We start from the raw sequence: 27,058 nt of genomic DNA, 5'->3' as shown, positions 1-27,058 counted from the left end.
CATTAAAAGCTCTCATCTCTGTGCTTGTTTCAATTACTGTCCTATTTTTTGCTCTGATTTCAATACTGCTGGAGGTGACACGTAACTGATTGCAGGGAGCTTTGTCACTGATTTTCAATGCATTCCTTACCTTCAGCTGCTGCTGGAGCTCACTGTTCAACCTGGCGAGCACAGCATTGGCTTCTTTGTTTTTTCGTATAGCGGTCTGAATAGCCCTTTTCTGCTTGGAAGACTGTCTGCCAGACAGATAAATACAAGACATTTCAATTAAGAGTCTCAGCACTGGCTGATGACAGAAGAGCAGCCACCCATTCTGCATAACTCTCTGCACCCTGGACTACGTGTCAAAGACAAGGTACAAACTACAGATTTAGGAGAAGAAAAATGTAACAATGAAATAAGATGCCTGAATCAGGAGGAATATTTGAAACTTGTTAACCTGAATGACAGAAATATTTTAGGCTGTCTCAATTATTTCAAGATCACTGCATTCTCCTTGAGCTTAAGAATGATCCCTGCATAGCTGTGCTTACTGCAGTATCTTTGCATTAGCTGTTTTCAGAGACTTGTAGAGTTTAGAGTCACAAGTGGTTAACAGAAAATACAGAAATCATTCTATACAGAAAGAAAGGACATTGGCATGAAAATTCTGTCTCAGAGTTTTGCTGATTCTGATGCTTCTTTACTTCAAAAATTAATACTTCTTTTATTCAAAGCAGTCATTTCCACCAAAACCATCTGACATGACAAATGGGAAGATGACTGATTGACTTTCCTCAGCTTTTTTGCTGCTAAAATAAAGGATGTACCTTTTTTTTAAGAACTTATTTTATTAATTAAGAATTTTTATTGCTTCATAGCCTGTGGTAACTGATCTGGAGGAAATGACAGCTATGCAGACAGGTATAAAAAGAGACAGCTGTAGATAAGGACCAACCTGTTCAAAGCAAGAGAGATAACAACAGCAAAAAAAGAAAGAAAATACTGACTGAATATCCAAGCCCCTTTCCAAATAAATTATTTTAAAGTTTTACATGAGGAAACAAGAGCTCTTTAATGCCAGATTTGATCTAAAACAGATGCCCTACTTAAATATGGTCCAGGGGCACACAGTCCCCATTAGCTCTTCTCTCTTAACAGAGCTGTTAAGAGAGAAGCTGTGTTGACACTGATTTTTGCAATAGACTCTCTCAGCACAGCAACAGGACTTTATGCTGTTATCTTCCAGTGAACTGTCAGTTTTCTGCTTCACTATTTTCCTGCAAACTACTCTCCATAGGCTATAAAGTAATAAATGATAGGGGAAAAAAAAAAGGCAGGACAATATATGTCTGTGGCCATTTTAACATTTTAGGAAAGATACAGACAAGACAATATTGAGATGTTAACAAATGCCGTTATCTTTGAACCACAATGGAATATGCACTCCCAAAGCACAAAATAGTACTTCAAGAGCATCCTAGGAGTCTTATTACTTATTCTAATCTCCAATTATGCAGCACAGATTCAGTCTACTGATAAACAGTCTGCCAAGAAACACTCAGTTGATTTGGGCAGCTTGATTTTGTTTCAGACTGAATCAGATGTCATTTGCAAGGCCCTGGGTGATGGTGACAGTGCTTCAGCTGAGGGAGATGCACAGACCAAACAGGATTTCAAGTGCCTTTGCTGACCACTTGTACAAGCCCTTCTCCACCACTATTAAATACACATAGAGTGAAATCCCTATAAATCACCTGACAGCTTTGACAGCTGTATTTACAAGAGCAAACAACACGTGTTGGGTTTGGCCATTATCAGACGAGTGGTCTGTGGCTTGTCTCACCCCAGTGACAAGCCTGTTTCCAACATGCCTCACAAAAAAGAAATATCACAAGGATATGACCAACATCAAGCATTTCATGACTCAGCTTCCTGGCCATTTATTTGGCCATATCTATACACATGAAGCAGCAAAATTCCAGAAGACACATGCAAGGTAGAAACACGCACCCTCACATACAAAACAAGTTGTGTTAGAGATGGTTGAACAGGCAGGCTTGCTCCTCAGTCATGTCTAGCAGGTACAGAAGTAGGACACCTTTGAAGAGGTTAGCTACCTATCAAATACCACTGGCAGTCACCACAGGCTTAGTCTGCATTTGAGAAGACTGATGTAGATTTCAGAGACCTGTGTCTTGTGAAGCATCCTCAGAAACAGAACTATTAAGCGCAAAATTACATAAAGAGCAAACCCTGCTACGTCAGATCTCACACTGCAGTTTGGCATGCTTGATAGAGGTTTTTACTTTTGGACTGGGAGGTGAGGCTTGACTGCTGGCAGGGAAGAAGTCACATTTATAGTGGGAGAAAGCTCGGGGGTCTCCAGCCCTTGTGCCTCCGTCCGGAGCTTCCTGCGGGCAGGTTTGGAGGGTGGTTGAGCAAGAACAACCTCCTGAAAGGAAAAAGCATAGCAACATTAAGTCAGGCCATATGTATCCCATCATTAGGCTGGAGAATACTTGTGTCACATAAATTGCTGACAGCTGGTTAAGATTTCATTACTTAAAGACATACAGAGCTTATTTCCAATTTGGTAATAGCCTCTCAGGTTTCTGACTTTGAAAAAGGAACAATAACTCCTGCAATCCCTTCATGAATGAAAGGGTGTATTACCTTCGTCTGGATGACAGGCTCTTCACAACTGGGTTGTATAGCTTACTGTGCATTGGGTGGAGGTGGAGGGAGAGGTATAAACACATGTACTAGCCCCCATCTGACCCAAACACATTAAAAACAGAGCAATATTTATTTTTGACTATTTTCAGTTGGAAAGAATCAATAATTAATCACTTGCATCCCAACTTACTGCCTCACACATCCGGCATGGAGCCTCTCCTCCCCTCCTCTCTTACATGAAGGAACACTGAATATAGTTTTGAAATACAAATATATTACATTATCCATGCAAAATTAACATGTTGAAGTATAGAAGGCCAGCTATTTCTCTTGATAAGTCACATCAGAGAAATAGTCTGTATTTTCTAGGTAAAGCAGAGTACTGCATTTTTATGACTTCAGTGGTAAGAAGTGTTTTCATTATTATAAATTAAGACATCCTTTCTTTTGCAATGAGAAGTAGTTTTACCACCTTATAGCTGATTTAAATTATAAATATAAATGTATCCTCTTCAGTGTATTTTATTATTAGATCATTTTCACAAGGGATATAGCTATTACTGCCTCATTTCAGGAATGAGAAAGCTAGGACTCAAAAAGTTGAATTGACTTGAGACAGGTTTTATCAGCATCAAAGACAAAACCAATTACCAAATTTCACTATCACACATTTTACTGTGCTAGATTACCTTCACTACTGTGTTTTCATCAAACGTTAATAAAATAAGAAAAAAAATGGGGAAACATTTAAAGACAAAGTAATTACAAGGAAAAAAAAAATACTGTAGTAAGCAGCCTGACTCACAAGAAGAGACTTCTATGAGTGATACAAAATGTAACCAATATAAGACCATCAATCATTCATATTAGAAGGGTTGCCATTATAAAAAGAATTTGAATTATAAAGAAAAAGGTTTAAACATTAAAAAAGAGTCTTGTAATTACTGAAAAAAATCTAAAAATATTATCAGATGTTCTGATCAGGATGTCAGTGCATCATGGCTGCATAGATCTCTGGTAATGCCATGCTCTGAAATCCTCTGCACAGGCACAGCTCCCTGCAAACACCCCCCATACAGCAAGGGAGGAACTTGCATATGCCTTCCACAACTATAATGCCCAACACACAATGCCAGTCTACCTCAAGCTGCCCAAACCCTACGATATCCACAGGGTAATTCCCTCTCCCCTTTCAAACACAATAGTGTAAGCAATGGTGCAAGCAGATCCCTCAGAAGGGGCTCTCTGGCTGGCTGCTGCTGCTTTGGAAGGTGGCTCAGCAGTGCAACAACCTCCCACACCCCACAGCGTGGGCTTCACTGCATTTTATGGAACCAGGTGGGATGAGGGTGAGCATGAAGTAGGAGAACCACAAGGACTTCATTTCCCCAGCAGGGCTACAAAGCACAGCAAGGAAAGAGCAGGGCCAGGCTGGAAGTAGCATATGATGAGCACAAGCAGAGCAAGGACACTGCCAGAAGGCACTGTCGCATACAGAAAATGATGACACTGGATGTTTGCCTGTGCCCCACATTACACTAAGAAGTGTGATGGTGCTCCCAGGGCAAGGTACATCCAGCACCTGCCAAAGTTCTTGGTTGGGCTGAGTAAATGTCTTGCAGGTGCTCTCTGGCTGCAGGAGGGGCCAGAACGGGAAGGATCTGTATTTGCCCCCTATCCAAAGCTGTTCTGGCTGGGGCTGGTGGAAGGAGGTGGCCAGAGCAAGATCAGGAGAGGGAAAACGCTCACAGCCACTGCTAAGGCCACTCCATCCCTAAGCAAGGCCCTTTGAAATGTGCTGTTTTAATTTCAGTGCTTACTTTTTACAACTGATAGGTTCATACAAAAACACCTTAGAAACTGCACATCTTGAGCAAATCTTTCCCAGTCTATGTACATTTAGTGGCAGATCCTGACCTCTAGTAAAGGTATTTACATCAAAATCAAATCCTCAATAACTGAAACCAAGAAGTGCATCACAATTTGGAGGAACTACAGTAAGACAGGGCTGGAGTACTCAATCAAACTCTTTTTTGTTTTCCCTAAGGCTCCACAAGCCCCTATTGATTTGAAATAAATGGCAAGCTGTCACTCTCAAAGCATGTGCATCAATGTGTACATAGTAAGAGGTTTCTTAATGATTTATGTAAGTTGATGTCACATATGATCACAGTTCTCCACCAGTGTCTTCACCTCCAGAGAAGGTAAACATGTAAAAACATAACCCTAACCCTCTGTTTAATTGCTTTTAAACCTAAAACAACCACATTTGTTGATGAAGGAAAATCACTCCATAATGATTGGTACAATGTGTGCAGATCTCACCTTTTTTGCTGAACTGTTTTCTTCTGCCTGTGATGGGGGTCTGTTCATCTGAGGATGTAATTCAACCTCAGATGGTTGCTCTGTCTGCAACAACAAATCAGTCATTGCTACACCCAGAATATGACTAGCAGTCACATACAATAAAGTCAATGAAAGGAAATGTTACACACAGAAGAAAAGTTACTTTAACAATTCAACACTAGGGAAAACAGAGATCTAGGGTGACAGCTGAATGGATGGCATATGTCTTTTGCAGATTTTTAATGAAACCATATTCTTGCATTTTACTGTGCTGGGAAAATGGGAGAAAAGTTTTTTAGTGAAGCATTAGGAACCATGTCTCTGAATGTAAACAATCTAGTACCCAGAATTTCTTCTAGAATTACCATAATGACCTAAATATTGTGAGAAAAACTAAGAGAATAGAAAAAAGCTAGAAAGACCCTTGGATATGCCCTGTCACCTTATTATCACCTGAAACCAATAACAATTCATAGGAGTAAGCCTCTGTCTTTGAAGTTTGTGAGGCTGGAGTGACAAAGCCGGAATCATACCAAAAATTCCAGCAAAGTTACTGAAAACACAAGTCATAAAAAAGCAGACAAGTCTTCCCTCCTCCCTTCTCACATTTCAAACAGAAACCCAGCTGAAAACTCACCACCCAGATCTACACATCTGCAAAACAAAACACCTGATTCCCAAAATATCTGACTGAAAAGCAAACTAAAGCAGAGGATTAATCACTTGCTTTGCCTCTCATGAAAAGTTTTTTGCACCTTTCGATTTCCTCCACCAGGACAGGGCACAGCACTGGTGACAGTGGCAGAATTTAGAACTGCCTGTCCCCAGGTGCACAGCAGCAAACATGATATTATACACATGGTGTGGCTGTTTTCTGTCCAGAACATATGGGCTGGCTCTCCAAGATGGGGAAGGCAGGCAGAAGCAGGAGGTTGAGGCCACTTGGCAGTGACAGACAGCCCCTTCTCCTCTTTCCCAGCTCCTGCCAAGTTGGAGCCAGGCTGGCAATGGCCCCAGGCAGCAGGGGCAACCTGCCATCCTGCTCCCTCCTCAAACGAGGCTCATTTCTGCACAGGTGAAAGCCTGTGTTTAAAACCAAGCCCAAGGCAAACCTCAGACTTTTAAGGGGCCAGGACTTTAGCCATAATAACACTTTGTTACACGCTAAAGAACCTAACTCACTGTTACCAAGAGGTTTCTGCACAGGCTCACCAAGCTCTGCAGCAGTCACAAGTTTCCAAGTGCTTAACTCTAAGTTAAATAAAAACAACAGAAAGCCCTGAATTTGGTATATTTAAAAAGGAGGAACTTTTCCATAGCATTATTTCTTCCGTAACAGACACAATAAGACCTGTACAGAAAGGTGCAGGGGCAATGTGGTTCTGTGGTACTGCTCTTCTCCAACAATACAGTATCAAATATGTGCAGAGAGGAGGAAGTTTTGAAATTAATTCTTTTAAAACACATGTGAAATTTGTCAGGAGAGAGGGAAGAGAGGGACTGACAAGATTTCTCTCTCACCCTTTTTTAAGTGTGCTACATCTGTAGTGTTACCTGATGGTTAAAAAAACCCCAAAGAGCCCCCCACACTTTAATATTTACGGTATTTGAATATGAATATCTTAATTTTTAAAAATTTTAATAACTACTGGATGCTAACATTTGAATTTTGAAAAGCTTTTTATATATTGAAGGGCTTCCTCTGTAAATGCAGATTTCTGGCCAAATAGAGTGAAATGGAAAAAAAGCAATTTTTTTGTGCATCTACAAAAATCAAAGACCTTTAAAAGTCCATTGAATGCAACAGAGTATTTCTTTATCAGCGAGCTGAACAGCCCATAACCTCCCTGATTTCTACAATAGCTTTTTATATATTTGAAAGAAATGAAGGCTCTAAGCACTGCTAACCGTAGCCTGGCCAAGTCCACAAGGGTTTCATGAGTGATCTGGGGATGACAAAGCTCAAATAATGAACAGAACCACACAGTAAGTTTGGGCCACATCAATTTGACAGCCCATTCATTCATTTAGGGACAGCACAAGTAAATCCAGCCCTTCAGAGGGATATGTAATACACATACTATAAAGTCCTCATGGTATAGCTTTGCTGCACAACAGAGAACTGTGCCAGGGTACAGGAAAGAGAAGTTTTAATGACCCTTTAGTGACAGGGAGCACTCTAGATACCTGCCTTGACCTGGCCAGGCAGGCAGGCAGCTTCTAGTGCTCACAGTCGTGTGGGAGTCAGCACTAAACCTTGCATCAAAAGCAAGAATATATTAACTTATTCCACAGAATGGAAAGGAAAAAAAAAAACCTGACCAACTCCATGTTATTCATGTATAGATTAAAAAATGCAGCTTTTGAAGAATCAGTTTGTTCCAACAGCATAGAAGTAACTGAACAGATTGGTATTCTACAATGTCAGTTTCAAATAATCAGAAAAACTGAAATCAAAGTCAGATAAGGGGCCTAGAGAGGAAAGAAAATTTAATTAAAAAACAGAACACAAACTTTTGCAGAAACACCCTCTCTTTTTTTTTTTTTCTTTTTAATGGTCTCATTGCAGGAGACTACTGTTTTAAACCAAAGGGAACTGGAAAGGAAAAGAAAGCGTAAACCCTGTGTTCTACTGAAAGCAAATATAAATCACAGTGAAAATGTCAAAAAGGATAAGATTTCAAAATCTGTGAGAGCAAGATATTTTTTGTGAGCTGGGTGCTGTGACGTGTCTGTCAGGGCCAGCCTGCAGCCCACGCTCAGGGCTGTGGTACCCACTGGCTGTGGCTGGGTCACTGGGCTGGCCACGTCTCCCTGCTTCAGGACACGTGGATGGCAAAGTTCGGCAGCCAGCGGTGCAGGGGCAGGCAAAAATAAATAGCTACATCCAACTGAAAAAAAAAAAAAACTACCAAAAAACACCCAAACACAAAAAACCCCCAAAAAATCCCGTAGTTCTGGTGATGCAGCTCCTGCATAATGAATAAAACCAAGCGACTGCCGTGTCCCTAAACTGCCACCTAGTGGGCCGTGGGACAGGCCACTTCTGAGTGCTTGGCACACGCATCATGCATCCCTGCAAAGAAGGTTTGGTGCAGCCGACCCGACAAAGTCCTCTCTGAAAGGCTCTGTAAATACATCTGCAAGCTGATGTGCCCCCACACTATCCCACCACAGATTTTAAAGGAAAAATAACTCCTGCTTTTTCTTTTGGCAAGGGATTCTTCATAGATTTCCTTCACTGATTTGGATGTGGGGTATTTGTAGCCTGCTGGTATTGGGCCGAGAGAGCCTGACTCAGCAGTATTCTGGTCCTCTAGTGGAGTACAAGGAAAAGGATGTCCTTCAGGAGCAGCTGAGGTGAATTCCCTTTAGTTCTTCATCATTTTAATACCATGCTTTGCATAGTCTGCCCACAACTCATTCAGAAACATGGCAATAAATTACCTCCCTCCAATCACAGAAACGTCTTAAAATTTTCACACATCTTGGCACAATTTTTTGGGGGTTTAAATTCTTCACCGTTGGTTTATTAATTATAAATTATGCAATATGGTCTTCCAAGGCAAACTCCATTTATGGTAGTGTAGAAGTGCTTTGATGGAGGTGTCTCACATCCTGAGAATGGAGTAACTACTGACACTGGGAATGCTGCTGTGCTGGCTGGTGTGGCTGGGAACACATACAGAGTTACAGGAGATGGGCAAAGAATATCCTGGCCATCTGCACTGCCTATAGTGCACTGCAGAGTCAGCAGACCAGGCCTACAGGTATCTTGATTTTGGGAAGCAGGGTAAGACACCACAGAAAAAGGCAAGAGAGTGTTCTATTCCAAATCTCCTGAAGAGATTCTCTTTGAAGAGACCAGTTCAGTTACATTAGCAGACAGTATCTCCTGTTTCCTTATCACAGTCTTGACTTTTCTAGGAATAGCCATACCCTTCTCATTGTTCCAGGCAGAAGGTAGAACTGGCCAACAAAGATTCTGTGCAATGGCCACATAGAGCCCAACCTACAGTCTATGGCCAACACTGAGCTTTAGAACAAATAATTCCTCTTCGTTAAGAAGAGTATTAGGAGTTGCAAATGCTCATTATTTCATGGCATGATCCCTGACCAGCCATTGATAATCTCCTCACTGCTCCATGTGACAATACTTAACCTTTCTACAAGTATATATAACGCTCACTCAAGCACCGAGTGCTTCAAGAGCCTCAGATGAAAGATTTTCATCTGAGAAGATGTAAGAGAACACAGCATCTTAACAACTGGTTCTTCACTTACATTTCCAGTTCTTTTGCTTTGCAATGCTGGATTATATGTAGATTACACACCCACTTTTCAAGACAATCCGTAACTGATCTTCCAGAACAGAAGATCCACACCAAACTTTCGTAATTTCTGTCACCTGACAGCCTTTTTTCAAGAGGTCAAGTATATATATTCAATCATTGCCACAATTCAATTTTGCCCACACTTATGCTCCAGGCTGACTTCACACACAGAAATAATCCCATTGTAGTCACTGGTACTACACACAGAATTGAAAATCTCTTTGTGCATTCATTGGAGTAGCCCATAATCATTACCTATATAGTGCCACTGCTTAGCTTTGCAAAAAAAGTATTGAGAACAGCTTATCTGTAAGGAAAAGTAGGCTACTAAATATGCTTAACACTCTGCATGTGCCCATTGCAATCTTCTATCATCTCTGTGTAAATTCATTTAAGAGGTACTCTGCTCCATTCTAAATACTCGTATTTTTGTGCTTAAAGCAAATTTCTGGGAAGTCGAGACATCTCAATTCCAGTTTCTTTGAGTCTCCTGCATCCCACACTGAATCATCAATTCTTTTTATTGCTTGTTACAAAAACTGAAAATAGTAAAACAGAAAAAAAAAAAAAGAAAACCCACAGGGATGCAAATGCAACAAGCTGCCAGGGTCTTAGTGTGCTGCCTGCTTTCTCAGCACTGTGCAGCCCTGAAGTTTTGATAAGCTTTTTCTTTCCCTGAGCTATCTGAGGGCTGGTGATAAGGTTGAGGAGAAAGGCAGTAAATACAAACAAATTGCTGCAATGTTCAGCTCATTCACAAGGAAAGAATAGGACCCAGATGGAAGCATTAACAATCTGTTTTAATACTTCAACTTCCACAAAACCAGATTAACGTAAGCTAGAAAGGCATATGTGCATTCCACTAGAGATACAGGCATTGGGTTCTTAGCTTTTTTCTTTGTTGTTATGATAAATGTGAAGCCAAATTAAAAAATTGTTACAACACATTTTAATTAAGATACTCGCCTTCTTCCACTCTTCCAGAAACCTCTTTAGAAAGGATTTAACATCATCCATCAACTACTCCTCAAATTCAATTTTAACTGTGCTACTTTCCACTACTTCTTAAATCACAATTTATTTTGTCTGGCTGTCTTAGATTTAATATATAATTTTCATGAGAGGAAGATAATCCATTTGTATTATATTAAAGTGGCAGATGGCAAAATCTTTCATGTTGCAGAAGACTTTCAGTTTCATTACAGTTACATGCTCCTTCAGTACCTATCACATGCCTTATACAACATATGTTATTCTGCAGCCAAAACCATGGAGATAATAAAAAACCCCAACCTTTCCTTGCACAGTGGTTGTAAATGCAAGCTAAAAAGTATTCCTTTCTTGTACAAAATCATGTATAAAACTGCATGGTGCCAAAAAGCAAAATATTCACTTTTTTGCGGGGGCAATTTTTATTTATGCAACAGAAAAGTTCCTTCCTGTAAAATTCAAAGTGTCCTGCCAGCACTTGAAATTCTTCATGTAATTTTACATAATAAAGGAATACTTGAGTATTTTCTTCAAACAACCTTTGTTGTAAGCAAGTCCAATCTCATCCTCCATGTATTCTCTGCTATAGCCAAAGACACTGGTGTGGGGGGGACACCTGGACCACCTCCCAGCATGGAGCCTGCACGTGGCCATCCTGCTCTGGACGCCTGGAGGTCTCAGCAGGAGGGATGGAGTCCTTCCGCACCTCTTGGCCTCAGCATGGGCACGTGTAATTGATGGTTAAAAATCCAGCCTGAGCTACATTCGTGGCTCTCCACGGATTCAGCAGGACGTGGAGGCATGTTAGTAGAGACAACTTTTTGAAATGAGTCCCAGTTTTCACTTGCAATTCTGGATGATGAATGGCCAAAAAGCTTCAAGGAGCTATGAAGTATCAAGTAACATTTGGAGAGCAGAACATTTCATACGTTAAAAAGAGTAATATCTTTGCTTTCCAACACCACCAGGGGCTGTGACTGGGCAGGGTGACCCACCCACTACCCCTCGCAGTGCTTCATTTCCAGGATTTCACCAAATCAATAACATCTAACAGCAATGACGGCCACTAAACTGACAGCTGAATTCTGAGCTCATGACACAGTGAGATTTTCATCTTCAGAGCTGCACTGTATTCAGGGTACTTAAATTTGATAATATTAACAGCTGCCTACCTACTCTACTTCACTTGAATGCTCTGCCTTCACCCATAATTTTTTCAGTGCCTGCCAAAACTGCCAGCATGGAATCAGTGGGAAAAACACATCCCAAGGTCTCCAGAAATAAAAGTGCAGCACAAACCACTGTGAATTTACAAAACCAACAGGCTTAAAATTGTGACTCTGGGAAAAGAGACCAGGAAGATCAGTTTTTTCAGCCAAGATACACAGAGTTTTCTTCCAGTCCCACTGTTTTCAAATTCCCTTATACAGCACAGCAGGACTGAAGATACGCCTTCATTGTTGGAAGGTACTGAAATACAGTAATTTATATAAAGGAACATTGATCTAATTGGGCAACATTGCAGATAGTTAGCTGATCTTGGCTAAAATCCTGAAGTTATATTTGCTTTTCGGTGTTCATCCATAATTCCTATTAACATAAATATGTTACTAAATCTCCCAGAGAAAGCAGCTGTGGTAAACGACTTCTGTAGTCTTAAAAGCCAACAGTAATAAAATATTATTTTGTTTTCCATTAAAAAAATAACGACAGGGGCTTATATGAAATGTGCATACATGTTTGGCTGCAGAAGAATGTTATTCATGAGCACCCAAAGTTATTTTCTATCTGAAATCTGTGTCACTGCAGATCAGCTGCATAGCTATTGCCTTCCTACCGTGATTCCTGCACCTCCATGTTAGACAAATTTTCTCTGCACAGCCCTGGATCTGCACAACAGTTTGGGGCCACCTTTATGCCATTTCTCCTCGATGACTTAAGTTTACTATCAAGTTAGGAACACAGGATGAGGAAAACTTACCCAAGCTGCTGAACCCCATTCTCTACAAGCCCAGAAAAAAAACACAGTAGTTATCTCCAAAAGCTACAGGTCATCTGTTCTATATACTACAGCATGGCATGGGAAATAAGCAGAGGTAAGGCACTGCCAGTATCCTAAGTCTACAACAGCTTGTAGTATATTAAATATTTATGGCAAATAAAGTAGGGAAACTGATATGGATAAAATTATCCTTAAATCCAAGAAGCTACTGCAGACTTGCTAAATGTGAGATGTGCTACTAGAGATCACAGAAGGTGTCAGTGAAGTTACACACAGCCTTAAGCACAAAAGGAAAACACTTCAAAATAACATATCCAAAAAAAACCCTCTCATCTATGTACACCTGCTTTTCCATACATAATCTTTCCAAGAACTCTTTACAAAATTGAGGCAAAACTTGAATGACTTTTAATAGGAAAGCAGTATGAATTGATTCATCTAAAAGAGTTCATTCTGAAATTCACAATGTCTTACTGTAAACATCAGTTCAAAATGGCTTGGGGTACAGAAGAGGTATGGGCTGGAATTTGGGTTAAAAGATCATGAACTGAAGATAATGAGGTATCCACACTATTTAAACTGGCCTTTTGTCCATCTTTATTTATTCAGGTTATGTACAGTCACCGTAGGGACCTCAGATAAAAGCATCACTGCATCAGAGAAGTGTCTGGTGAAAGCTCTGAGGAAGCCTTACGTACAGCTTATGGACTGATACAAAGTCAATAAAATGCTGACTTTGGCAATGGAGACACATCCTGTAAAGGAACTACCATAGCCTTTTAGAGGCCATCAAGAAAAAAGAAACACAGAGTTAAATCCACCAGCTCAAAAAGCTGTCGTAGAAGTAAAAAGAGATGCAGCCACCACCTGTAAAGGTGTCTGCCCAGCAGAGGTGTGGAACAGCATGGGCTGGCAGCAGCTCCGCTGAGCAGAGAAGCCACCTCTGCTGCTATTTGCCATAAACTGGCCAGGTCCTCACAGCATCCCAAGACTCAAGCCTGCCACAATAATTCTGTGCATCCCCTGAGCTGTGAAGTCAAGGCCACAACAACATGAACTGCATCACATTGTGCTCTTCTCACCCAGTGGTACAGTCCTTGCCCTCGTAATTCAGCTGCCTGGACTATGGAAGCAGAGTTGGATGTGGACATAATGTAGGAAGTTTGTGATATGAGTAGAGATGTTTGGCACACTCTGAATAACCAGTGATTCAGTAACTCACCAAGGTTGATTATCTTGGAGGTTCTGACAGGAAAAATAATGTTTTCCTAAAGGCTGAAATAAATTCTACTAAAAAGCGCTGCAACATAGGAGCAAAGTCAAGGTGCCATTTCTATATTCTGCTTTCTATATTCTGGACTTGTGATCCACTGAAATGTAACACCTACCCCTGGGTACCTCTCTTTCATGCACTTTGGTCTTTACATCCCATGAGCCCTTTAATCTCACTCTGAAGAGCCAGCTGGTTCAATCTGCTTCTCAGTCATCCATAGAAAACCATAGACCTCAGAAAGAAATTATTTCCCTCTCCTCCTCCATCAACTGATTTCCAAAGCTGAGCCAAAATAACCATATCATGAGCATACTTTAAGGTGCACAGCCACCTGAAATATGCAGGGTTTGCTTCACTTCCAAGCTACATTTGTCATTAACAGTGCATAACTGTAGGCATACAGCAAAATACACTAAAGTATGATTTTCAATAACATTGCTGAAAAATAAGTTAAAACAGAAATTTAAGGAGAGTTTGGTAAATCTTTAAATAAGAAAAAGCTGAATATGCAATTTCAGCCTCATGGTTTTTCTTCAGGTCTTGATCCTGTCTCAGCTTTGAAAGCAGATCTCTTCCTCCAACTTCTCTGTGCTCTTTAAATCAAGGGCCCCACTGGACTATGGTAATCCATATGCTCACTATTGCTTACATGCTATTTGCAAAGGTCAGCTCAGCTGAATTATGACCCCACCACACATACTTCCCTACTCTCTGTTATCTTTATCACAGAAAGGCATGCTTGGGGAAAAAATAAACAATGTGATGAGCATGAAGAGTGTTATGTTTTCAAGAAGATACAGTTTTGAGAGACATGAGTACAATAGTATTTCAATGTTTGATTCAATATCTTTAAATATCATCAGAAATAAATTAAGTAAATGAAAGTGATGCATGTTAGTAAAGCATCAGCTGCATATTCATTACTGAGCAGACAGAGAAACTACTCTTTTTTTTTTTCCCTTTTAGAAACCAGATCTTTGTAATAGAAAGGACTGGATCAAAAATTCCACATGAGAATCTTCTTGTGTTTATCATTTTAGGAGGGTCCTGTATTCTGCATGTCCCAATAAGGATAAGCACTTGGTTCAGTATTTGATTAGGAAGCTGCTGGACATGCACAAACAAATTAAGTTGTCACTCCCCTGCTAAGGAAATACAACCTGATCACAGGATAAGAAAATGGACAATTAACAGACCCTTGCTTGAAACCAACAGTTTTGTTCTCTGAGAACAGGATTAGCTGTCATTAATGCCTTTCCCAATGGCAGCAAGAGGGCTTGCACTGCACTGTGGGAAGCTGCAGCAGTGGCAGGAGGGCTGGCATAGGTTGCAGCAATTGCTGCAGGCACACGACTGGGAGGTAGGGAGCTGTGCTGTGGGATCTGGGATTGGGAGGTAGGGAGCTGTGCTGTGGGATCTGGGATTGGGAGGTAGGGAGCTGTGCTGTGGGACCTGGGGAAGCCAGAGGGAAAGACTGTTCTCTGGGGAGTGTCAGACAAAGCAGGAATGTGATGGGAGCACCAAGGGGTGTGTGCTGGTAGCAGCATGGCTAATGCCATTCTGACTGGGGAAACATGCAAGCTCAAACCAGAGTGTTCTACAGTCCTCAAGGCAGGAACTGCACTCAGTGCTGGCAAGGGATGGAGAGAAGGAGAGCACAAGAAACTGCTGATGGAGCTGTGTGTGGCAACAAGCCTCTAATCATTTCTGTCATAAGCACTGTGCAGTAAGAGGTGTTCAACAGCACACTCTTAAGGGTAGATCCACAGCTCAAGTGATGACCATTCCAGCCTAAGGAAGGTATCTCACCAGCTTTTTGTATGTAAGGGCTGTCAGCTCCCCTGTGGATTTGTTTCCTATCATATACTTTATCTAAAGAAGTAATACATGAAGCATATTGTGCCTAAGACTTAACACAGCCAACAACACAGAAAAATATTGTGATCCTCCATGATTTTCTGGAAGGCAAAGAATTACCTTGATGCAGACATGCATGATTTTGTCAATTTGTGTTGTGCTGTATTTGTGGCATGCTCTAAAAAACAAACCCCAAAAACTCACCCAAAATGCAAAATAAAAGCACACCACTAATGGTTTGAAACTTAACAACATAACTGACATGGCATTTGCTTCCTTTCAGCATTATTTTTTTAAGCCCATGGGTGCAACACACACTTCCATGCCATGGTTCCCTTAGCAGAGGCCTTCAGTGTTTTTGAAGCTCAAGAAGCAAAGAGCAACAGCAGGTATCAAGCCCACGCCTTCAGGCATGAAACTCATTTTGGTAGACTAACTTTGCTAGCCTTTCATTTACAGTTAGGTAAATAAAAGTTAGTGAGTGCATGTCAGCTCCATTGCAAAGAGGTTTAATTAGTCTGTAATTTGACACTGCAACACACTGGCCAGACAGACACAGGAAGGAGGACATGGAACTGCAAACTGCAGATTTTCACTAACTTGGAAGCAAGAATAACTGCTGTGTCCAAGCCAACTGGTGCTAACCACTGCAATGGTAACATAAATAAACAAGTAACACACAGCAAAGAACTAAAGCTTTGTCCATACCTGAGATACAGAAGGTCGAGGGGGCAGTGCAGGTGGTGGTGGGGGCAGCCAGCCAGACCTCACAGCTGAACAGTGGGAAAAGAAGAAGATGATGATAAAAAACCCCATCCAAACCAAACCTCTGTAATTTAATCCCAAATAAACCCAGAATTAATTCCCAGGATAAGTGGAAGTTCCTCCTAGTGAAGAGGCAGTATTCAAGACTTAATAACAAAACCCAAACTTGATCTTTATTGAACAAAAGCTTGTTTAGAATAACCTCATGAGTAGTGAATGAGTAGTGATTTAATTGCTGTAAACCCCCGAATGTTATGATAAAAAGCAGAGAAAGAAGCCAGTCAGCTTTGTAGGTAAAGCAATCCAATTCCAATTAAAGAAACCCAGAAACAGGGTCCACTTGTTCTTTGGACTTTGCTCTTTGTCATTAAAAATATTGCCCTTCTAAAACTGACACTTTAGCATCCAATGTAGACACTAGCATTCACTCTGGATAAAACACGCTCCCTGATAGAGTACAGCCTTAAAAAGAAAACATCTGCCAAGGAACTAATAGCACAAAAGCCTAAATGAACCAAAAAGAAATCCATCTCTTTGGTTTTATGTTTTGTATTTGCATGCTATTACTCCGGAGAGGTATTTCAGAGGGAGGAGGAAGACAAATCCTAACAGTTCGATCAAGCCCCTGTAAGACAACACAATGTCAGCTTTGAGTTTGAGCCAGCAAAAGGGAAGGTAATCATCATGTAGGTGCAATGCTGTAATTTTTAGTTTCTTTAAAATACCTAAAACCCACTTGGGACAAAACTTGAGGATAGAAAAGGCAACTGTGAGGAGGCAGAGAGGAGGACTAGGCTGGCACAGAGACATCAACAGGGACTAACTGGGTTACCCTCCCCAAGCTCCTGCTGCACTGAATGCTCAGCACTTGCTCTGGCACAGACATCAGACAGTCTATCTTGCACTGGTGTATTTTTGTGTAACAAAAAACTTCCTACAGTATCCAACTTAGAAATGCTCTTTACCACAATTATGCTAAGAAGTCAATTACATTTATGCACTTTCTATTTTCCATGCATATTTTAAATAGACCACAAAGACCATTAAGAGCCGTCTTATACCTTAGCCATTTATATGTTTTATACAACAAATCTAAAAATGTCTACATGGCTGAAAATAAGAAGAAAAAAGATACGAACAATTACAGATAATTGTGACATGAGAGTAAAACTGTGTGGGAAAACATTGAGAACAGTTATATTGACTATTTACAGCTCCAAAGAGACTTACAATACACTGGTGGGTTTTTTCCATTTTCTGGTTCATCATCTCTTGTATTTTATAAAATGAAGCCTAATATGGCACATAATACCAAAGAGAGAGTTAAAACAACTAAAACAGAACTGAAGTTATGCCAGGGAGCCACTAACACACCTACAGGTGTAAGAGAGATTTGAAAAAATAGTCATCAGGATCCTTTCTCTTGCACTTAATTAGTTCTAAGACCATTGCAATAACAGCATCATGTGGTAACTACATTCTCCATCTCTCTCATGCAACTGATCTTTAGAAAGGAAGAAACCTTCCTTTCCTTTAATCTTAACTTCAGGTTATTAATTCATTTATCTGGGCACTGGCAGTGGCTTTGGCATTTACAGCTTGTGACAATATTTGAAAATAACACCTAGCTCAGACACCACATGCTAGAAAAGCATTTCCTGAAGTCATTGGACATACTGTGAAATACCATGAGTCTTTTGGGATTTGGCCCACAAAATTCCAAAGGGAAAAATAATTGCTCCATAAAATAGTCCAATGGAAAAAAACCCAAAAACAACACATCACCACACAAAAAAAGCCAGCACTCAAAACCCCTTCTTCAGCTTTCAAAATGCAACATATATGAATCTAGCATTAAAGAAGTTAGATGCTTACAACATGTGCATCTGACCCAGTTTCCTCTTTTTAATCCTAAAAATTCTAGTTTAAGCTACTCATGAAATATGCATAGAATTCCTGCTGTTGCAGAAGATCTTTGGCCTGTTGTTAGAGGGAAATCATGCTTATGTGAGCACAATTACCAGCAAAAGTTAGCTGACTGGAGGACTCGTAACAACTTAACTAAAAGACCCTCAGGCTTCAGGCTCCTCTGGTGTTACTACCCTAAAGGAGGGCAGTAAGAACAGACACTCGTGGGTTTTCGTGTGCTTTGGCAGGTGACTTGTACTATCCAGCTATTCCAGAACAGCCTGGAATAGGGCTCTTCTCTCCTTCCTGGGACAGTGCCCTGCACAGACCAGCTCTTGCTGTCAGAGGTGGCAGCACCACTTATCTTAGAGCAAACACAAACACGGTGGAAGGTCTGTTTCCAAAATAAAAGCAGGTACCCTGGGGCAAGCTGCAAACAGACAGATAGACAAAAGTGCTTCCAGGTGCACACCTCAGAGCTTGGAGAAGCTCATGTCCCTGATCTTTTCACACTGTGCAGAAGCCCAGGGGGCTGGATAGGTCTTGCACAGGTCCTCTTGATATTGAGCAGCTTGCTGGCATTCAAACCAGGCTGAGCCACAGAACTGTGGAACAGTCTGGGCTGGAAGGGACCTTAGAGATCAACTCAATCCAACCCCCCTGTCATGAGCAGGGACATTTTCCCCTAGACCAGACTGCTCAAAGCCCCATCATATAAGGCAAATCCTACAGAGAGCAGCACTGTGGAAAGCCCATGCAGGTACCAGTAAAATAGATTTAAGTATCCATATCATATGTATTCCTGAGAGCATTTTCATGCTCTAGTCACTCCCACAAAGACAGTGTTTTCAGTTCAAAAATCATGGCTCTTTACTCAGCATGTTTACATTTTAAGACAGGTTATCTGCATGGAAACTTTCCAAGACCACTTTTCTGCCCTATTTTGGCAACCACAAAGGTCTGATAGTACTAACATGACACCACAGCAGATTAAAAAAACAGGTTTTCCAATCTGAAGGTAGATTAATATTTTAAAACAACCAGCAGGCTGCAATTGTATACTCTGAGAACTGCTAATGCCATCTTACCTGACCACTCTGCCTCCAGCCTCCCTAGCAGACAACAACACTCAGCACTTAATCATTATTTGTGGCAGTGAAAAATGACAATCCTAGCAACCACTCAGATAGCTCTTTTACTGATTTGATGTAGGAAGAGAAGGTGAAGGAAAAATAGAATTGTAACAGCCCACACAAACCTATGAAAGCAGGTCTTTAAGTCACCAGATATAGCAGCAGTGGAGAATTCCAAAACTAGGATGAATGAGTCTGAGCCAAGGGGATCCTTTAGAGCAATATAAGAGCAAGGTGCTGTACTTCTCTTACCCAATAACAGTCACTTAAGCTCTTGGTTTTCAGTATTGAAGAAAAAACTGCCATAATACACTGAGCTCCTGAACACCTGCTATTTTTGAAAATTAATACTGCAACAGCAGCATATAAAACTACATTTCCTGAAATATTTCCATGTCAAATATTTAGTATTAATTCCCTACATGCAGATGACATCTTGGTTTTAGATGTCTATCACCTTAGCTTGAATATCACCTCAGACAAGTTAAACTTTGGGTGGAAAAAATGTACACCCTCATTCCCATGTGAATTGAACACATATGTAATCTGTCTCCTGAAAGAAGGGAAGGGTGCTTTTCTGGGGTCAAGGGCCATTTTGTACCTTGCAGACCAAACTGAACCTACCCAAGGAGACTGGCCTCATCTCAAGTCAAAAGAGAGTCTGGCTGATGTATTTGGCATTTTTCAAGTGGATGCTACAGTACTATTGGATCAAAGGAGAGGCTGGTTTCATGGTAGATTTCCATCAGTTTATGCTGCTTCAGAGTCTTGAGCTCCCAGAGCAGGTTTAATGAAACACCAACCAATTAATTTTATCAGGAAGCAAAGGGAGTAAGATACTGCAATCAGCTCAAAAAGATAAGCTAACAGAATGAATTATTCTTTTACTACTATTCTATTTCAAACTACCTAAGGCTTTGGTTCCTCAGGAAAGCCAGCATTTTCAACCTTCCACTCTTCTGGGGAGGTTTTTGACATACTTTTCCTGCTTCTGTTGCCAAAGGCAGAGCACAGAGAAGTTCTGTGTCTAAGCTGGTTTCTGTTTACCTCCTTCTTACTGAACTTCTATTCTTGTTCAGTGAAATTAGTACTTGGTTATCCCCTAACACTGACACCATTCTTTACACAAATTCATTTATTTACATTCCTGACAGCAGCATTAGTAAGTGATTGTGAAATAACCATTTCTCAAGAGATCTGGTTTATTAATTCTCACTGCTACGTCTAAAAAAAAAAAAAAAAAAAAAAAAACCCCAAACAAAAAAACATGAAAGCTGTAGCCAGGAATATAAATTTAATAAAGGATTGTAGTAAGGTAGTTGTGAAATACCACTGATCCAGGGATCTGTTTCAATAATTCTTGCTGATGTCTCCTCAGAAGGTAATAGCATTGCAAAAACACCCCCCTGTTTTAGACTCCTGACATTAACTTTGTTACCAGGTTTGTAGAAATGCTGTGGAAAGCATTGCCAGTGGCAGAATGACCTCTCTTCTCACAGTTAGTTTTGGGAATCTGCTCAGCTGGCAGTGGCAGTTTCTTGTGTCACAGCAAATGATGCACACATCTGATGTTAGAGACACATACTCTTGTTACAGGTCTGTTCCATGTGCTAACCAACATGTGCTAACCTTAAGTGAGTGGAAAATTATCCATGTACTTTCCAAGTAATTAGGAAGAGATATAGCCAGGCCTTAAGTAATTAATGTCTTTGCACTATGAACTCACAGGTGTGACCATTTAGGACATTGTGTGCTAATGTATTTGATGGGTCACTTCCAAATCAAACAAGCAAAGTATCATTAGAGGATTTGTTATTATGTCTGGTTTTAATGTCCTATCCATGAATTTCAGCATGTGTTAAGCAATTCTGTAAAACAGGTTTTTTTAAAACATCTATTTTCTGGTTTATGTCATATATCCACAACATCTGTATTTTTACCTCCCTGTCCCTCATTTTCCCTAAACAATTTAATTTTCTAGTTACTGTTTTCTCTACCCTTTCCTTTCCTGTGTGTTTCTGTTTGGGGACTGTTTTCCCTCCTCCCTTTGCCCTTAAACAAAACTATCCAAGATTTTGTTCTGTCTCACTTCACGTTTAGCTTCATTCTCCACCCACAGGGAGGCACAGTCCCTCCACCTACCTCCTACACATCCATGCTGCCAGAGCTTCTTCCCCCTGGAGACCTGGGGGGCAGAGCTGGAGGTACCAGCACTGCCCATCTGTGACCACTTCCAACGTGGACACGCTCAGAACAGGAACATGGGAGCCAGGAAGAGCAGGCTGCCAGGCATCACTCCTCTGGTCCCTCCTGCTGCTCACACTCTTCTTGGGGACATCTGCATCTCCAGGAGGCAGCTTGACCCCTGTTCCACATGAGACACAGCAGATCCTACCTTGTTGAAGCTATAAAGCTGCTCCATGATGGATGAATATTTTTTCACAGAACAGAGCAACCCCCATGGGATCATGAAAAAGGTCAGTGGGGCTGGTAGGGCTAGTCAAGAACACTTCAACCTTCACAATTTTCTGTGTAAGAGTTTTTGGATTAAAATTTAATTTTTAATAACCTGCAACGGGATGAAAATAGACTGCAAATCATTCCTCAATCCCTGAAAGAGCGAAGCTCAGATAAATGGTAAAATATAATTTTTTAGAAGTTCAGTTCATTCACATAAATTGTAAAAGAAGCAGCTACACTTGAAAGGCTGGTAAGATTCACCCCAGTAAAGTACTGTCCAGACTCAGCCCTTAGAGATATATATAAAAATCAAAAAATGCAAAAATACGTTACCCCATCAGAATCCTATCATGTAATAACTATTCATCAATATATATCCTCACTATTTTCTCCATCTCATTTAACCTCAATTATGTTCTTGTCCAGTTGGGTAAAGAAGTTACACAGTTGTAAACATATAAATCCTTCATAAAAAAATTCTGAAAGGCTGACAGGCACAAAACTCTTCCATTCAAATCAGAAGGAAGACATTAATATTTTATTCAGAATAAGCTCAGTTCACTAATCAAATCTATTCTGAAAGGGAACAGGACTAGAAAAAACCCACAGCTCCAGTACCAGATCAGGGGCTGAGTCCCAAAAAAAAAAAAATTTCTGATTCAAGAAAGTATTTTTGCAGCACTTATTTTAAAAATATATTTCATAGAGAAAAAGACAAATAGCAGCTCGATTTTGTGTTCTCTGTGCTCTGTGTATAAGACATTTTTAATTTAAATTTGTCACAACACTTACAACCAGTCACTCACGTGACTCTACACTCCTCACTCGATTAAGCTTGCAATATTACAGCTCTTGTACACTATGCAAACAATAATTTGTGAAATGTTGTATTTGGGGAGGGTATTTGCTATTATCTCTTCTCTAAAATAAAAATCCTTTAGAATTTTCATCTTCCTAATTTAATGTTTAATGGTCTGATTAATAAACACAACGCAGTAACATGCAAGACAGTACAGTATTACAGCACAAAATCTCAAGAAAGTAGCTGGATTTTACTAAATCAAGACTAATGTAAGAGCAACGAGAGGAGAGAGTCCTGAAAATTAATTACTTAATTAAATTCAGCCTTAAAAAAGAATATTACTTTTCTAAGTTCCCCCTTGTCACTTTGGCTTTCAAATAAAATTTTAAAGAAATCTGTACTTTTGGTAATACAAAAACATAACTGCACCACCCGTTCACAACTTGTCTTTAGCAACTACATCTTTCAGACAGCTAACCTCAATGGGCACAGACATTTCCTAGCAAATACAATTAAGGATAAAAGAATACAAAGATAATAGAGTAATCATGCTTATCTAGGTTAAGTTTTGCAGATTTTTTTTGTATTCAGTTTAATGTACACAAAAGGGAAAGTCACTTGCATTTGGCTCACTAAGCTAAAAAGACAATCTAGCTGAAAAGATATTCCTGAAAACGACTGGGACAACAGTATTATGGTTACTGTTTGGGCTTGTTTGTATCAAAACATCTATGACACCACAGCAACAATAACTTTAATTCTCAAAATCCTCTTTCCTCCACAGTTATGAACTGTTTCATTATACATGTAGACTTAAAACCATACAGAAATAAAAAGAATTTGACTTCGGCAAATATAAAAAAGCTAAGATCTCTCAACATACATTTAATTATGCACAAATCTCCACACTTTGCAAATAAAACCCACCAAGTCTGTAAGCTCAAGGAAAGGATATGCTAATTGAATGAAATAATGGAAGTCTGATGAAGCAAAGAAGTAATGAAAAGTCTTCTTCAAAGGTATGAAAAAGAGGGTAAAATGTGATGCTGAACAGTCTTCCTTTAGCACTAATGAAAATGAGAGGATGCAGAAAGACAATTGTACTGACAGAATCTTAATGATACAAGTACCACTTCAAACTGCTTGGGAAACACCTATGTGAAGGAATACAGGAGTGATGGGGGAACACACATATCACTGATGGGAATGCTGATCCACACCAATAAATTCTATTCCCTTGTCCCTTTCCTGTGAACCAAATTAGAACAAACACAACGTTTTCTTGTCTGGCAGCCATCACTAGCCCAGCAATGCTAAATACAGTTTGCAGATCTGACTGTAGTCAGGAAAGCATAATTTGTGACAGAAAATACTGCACTTGCAACAAAATGCTTGCTGTGTTTCCACCTGATCAAGTGTGGAACTTAACACCTCACATTTTAAAAGGGAGAAAAACCCCCTTGTTGCTGGCTGAAACCAGCACCCCAGAAACAGAGAATCCAAGTTACAGTGAGTGTTTCTTTAGCAGCCTATGTAAAAAATGGTGCCTGTATTCCACGTGTTCTTCACCACAGGGACAGCCACAGCAGGAGGTGAGTTTCCAAAGCAAATGAGTGCTGAAAACCTACAGTCAAAAATTCATTTGTAAATAGTTATATGGCTGTTTTGTTCAATCTGCTTCCAGATAACACAAAACTACTCTGTTTACGACAAGCTTGTCATTTCATCAAAGCAAATTCTCTTTTCCTGACAAGTATCCTTTGTTTAACAGAACTGTTAATTAAAAGTAGTTATGTGACTCAGAAATGAAACTAAATGGGGAATAAAATGTATTTCAGAGGGAACTGTATGAATCTAACAAGACTCAGACTGTTGTCACTGCCCAGAAGTAAATTCTTTATTGGCTGTCATGGGCAGCAAACAGAACTGAACAAAACATGAGAATACAACGGATGCATTTTCAGGTTTTAATACTCAAACTGAGACTAGCCCCAGCCCCAGAGTCCTCCCAAGGCAGAGTCTAGCTTACTGCTGCTGTTGAGGCTAGAAGGTGGCTGGGGCTCTGCTGCAGGATCTCTGGGCTTTGAGCTGCCCCAGTTTTGGCCCCCTCAATATCCAGGTCTTACTCCAGGAGCTCTTGGCTTGTATCTGACTAGAGACTGGGCTAGGGGAGAAATGAAGAAGTAAACTAGGTCATGTATGCATTTAAAATGACATTTTTGTTTCTACTTAAAACCTGCTGTTGTCCTTCCAGGAATGCATAAACTCCAGCCAAGTATTTTCTTAACATGAACACAGGCCAAATGCCAGAGATTACACATTCAACAAAAAGAAATACATTGAGAATGTAGCAGCACAGGATTTTTCTTCAGATGCTAACATAAAGACTACATGAATAAAAACAAAAATAGAAGATATTTCTGTCTCCTTACAGAAATTCATTAGGATATTTCAGAGAGTGGTGCCTTTCAACAAATTCTCATGCTTTTTTATGTCTGTCCTGGGTAACACTCGTTGCAGCAATCCAGAGAAGTGCAGCTATGAAGGTGCCTTCTTACAGTCCAGTAACCTCCCCATGCAACAATTTTAAAGCACATTTTTATGGCTAATCCATTGCTGGACATCCCAGCCATCACAGATAAGTATTATGTGTGCATACTGGCCAGGAGAAAGGCATAATAAGATGATGACAAATATGATATAGCAGCAGTAAATGAAGAACAAAAAACAAACAAAAAATTCCAGTGCCCACTGGAATTCCAGTGCCCACAGGGATTCACCACAGTCTTTAACTGAATTTACTTCAAGTATTTTTCTGCCTTTTAAAAAGGAAATAAACAAAATAAATACTTCAAAGCACAAATGGTTTTACAATTAAAGAAATGATACCCATAGATCAACATGACAGACGTAGAACTGAAAACAAAACTCTGTACTACTGAGCATTCCTTTGTGGGTCTGGAATCAGATTATCCACCCATCTCCCCAAACTACAATTATTTCTGAAGTAGAATTAGTAGGACAAAAACTAATGCACCAAAATAGGATTATTCTAGTCATGCTTGATATACACAGAAGCATCGAATATCCTAAACTGGAAAAGGCCCACGAGGATAATAAATCCAACTCCTGGCCCTGCACAGGACACCCCAACAGTCACACCATGTGCCTGAGGGCATTGTCCATTCTCAAACTCAGGGTTGGTGCTGTGACCACTTCCCTGGGGAGCCTGTTCCAGTGCCCAACTGCCCCCTGAGCAAAGAAAATTTTCCTGATATCCAACCTAAACCTTCCCTGACACAACATCAGACCATTCCCCTGGGTCCTGTCACTGCCACCACAGAGAGAAGATCAGTGCCTGCCCCTCTACTTCCCCTCAAGAGAAAGTTGCAGACTGCAATGATGCCTCCCCTCAGTCTCCTCTTCTCCAGGCTGGACAGATCAAGCCACCTCAGCTGCTCCTCATACAGCTTCACCTCCGGACCCTTCATAATCTCTGTTGCCCTCCTTTGCATACTCTCCACTGGCTTAATGTCTTTTTTATATTGTTTATTTATATTTTTATTTATTTATATTTTATTTATTTTTGCATTGTTGTTATTATTATCAAAACTGTTCACAGTTTGTTAACTTCCCTAAAAGAAACCGCTTTGTGACTTTCAAAATTAACTATTGCAAAAACAAGATGTTCATTTTCATTCACAGAATGACTTCTTCAAGAATTTACATTATTCTTTCATTTGTGTTCCAAGTGAAATTTAAACCCAAGTTTATTTCCTTCCAGTTTCCTTCCAGTTATACTTGTTATCTGGATTCCAAGAAAATTGCTGCAGTAGAAAATGTGCACTTGGCTCTGTTCGGGGTTTTATTTTGATGTATAAAAAAATCAAAATTAGAGGCACCAGATCCCTCAACAAGAACAAAGATAAGGAATTACTCCTCTGTTTAAGGCAAAAAAAAAAAAAAAATGAACTCCCCTTTTAAAGGAAAAAAAAAAAAAAAAAAAAAAAAAAAAAAAAGGTTAGTCCTACTGAGTTTCAGGGATCTGCACACATAGCAGGAATCTTGAATTCCCTCTAGTGTTTGCACAAAAAAGTCCCATACAGCAAGAGGTAAAACTCTTTCTACTCCAAGAACCACATTACAGAGCCCAGTTAAACATTCCTTGACACAGTCAAACCTTGGCTTTCTTCTGGAGCATAAGCATGACCGTGTTTAAGCTGGTCCTTGAGTCAGGTGATTGGTGTGCAGCACACAAACCTCTGGTCTGGTTCAAGGACACTGCTGAGGCACAGCCACGCTGTGTGACTGCTGCCCTGAACAAACAGCTCCTCTTCCCACTTCAAGGCAAGAGGCACACTCGAAGGGTAATGTGCTGAAAAGCCATATTCTTTCTGTTCACCCCAGCTACTAGTCTTTTTCTTTCTAGTCATTTTCTTTCTTTCCCCTCAACATGCACCCATGTCAAAAGAAATTACCCTTTTTTTTAACTCAGAGCAGCTTCTGATTGTTCTCATACATATGTTAGAC

The 27,058-nt window shown here is 40.2% G+C and overlaps 1 protein-coding gene across 2 annotated transcripts in view; it reads right to left on the bottom strand.

Annotated features, from left to right (window-relative positions):
• REPS2 (RALBP1 associated Eps domain containing 2) overlaps nucleotides 1-27,058 on the bottom strand; it is a 93,416-nt gene that overhangs the window by 2,987 nt on the left and 63,371 nt on the right. Inside the window, exons 14-17 of one of the 2 annotated variants that reach the window (XM_041472405.1) lie at nucleotides 16,169-16,233; nucleotides 4,984-5,067; nucleotides 2,289-2,434; nucleotides 131-236 (exon numbers count right to left, since the gene is read on the bottom strand). In XM_041472405.1, coding sequence (XP_041328339.1) covers nucleotides 131-236; nucleotides 2,289-2,434; nucleotides 4,984-5,067; nucleotides 16,169-16,233 — 401 coding nt within the window. The remainder of the gene's footprint in view (nucleotides 1-130; nucleotides 237-2,288; nucleotides 2,435-4,983; nucleotides 5,068-16,168; nucleotides 16,234-27,058) is intronic. The other variant, XM_041472406.1, reaches the window with a different exon arrangement.

Source organism: Pyrgilauda ruficollis, unplaced genomic scaffold, assembly GCF_017590135.1.
Source record: "Pyrgilauda ruficollis isolate IOZ18807 unplaced genomic scaffold, ASM1759013v1 scaffold29, whole genome shotgun sequence".
Taxonomy (NCBI): domain Eukaryota; kingdom Metazoa; phylum Chordata; class Aves; order Passeriformes; family Passeridae; genus Pyrgilauda; species Pyrgilauda ruficollis.
The sequence above is the reverse complement of the archived record's forward strand: the minus strand, read 5'-3'. Positions and strand labels throughout refer to the sequence as shown.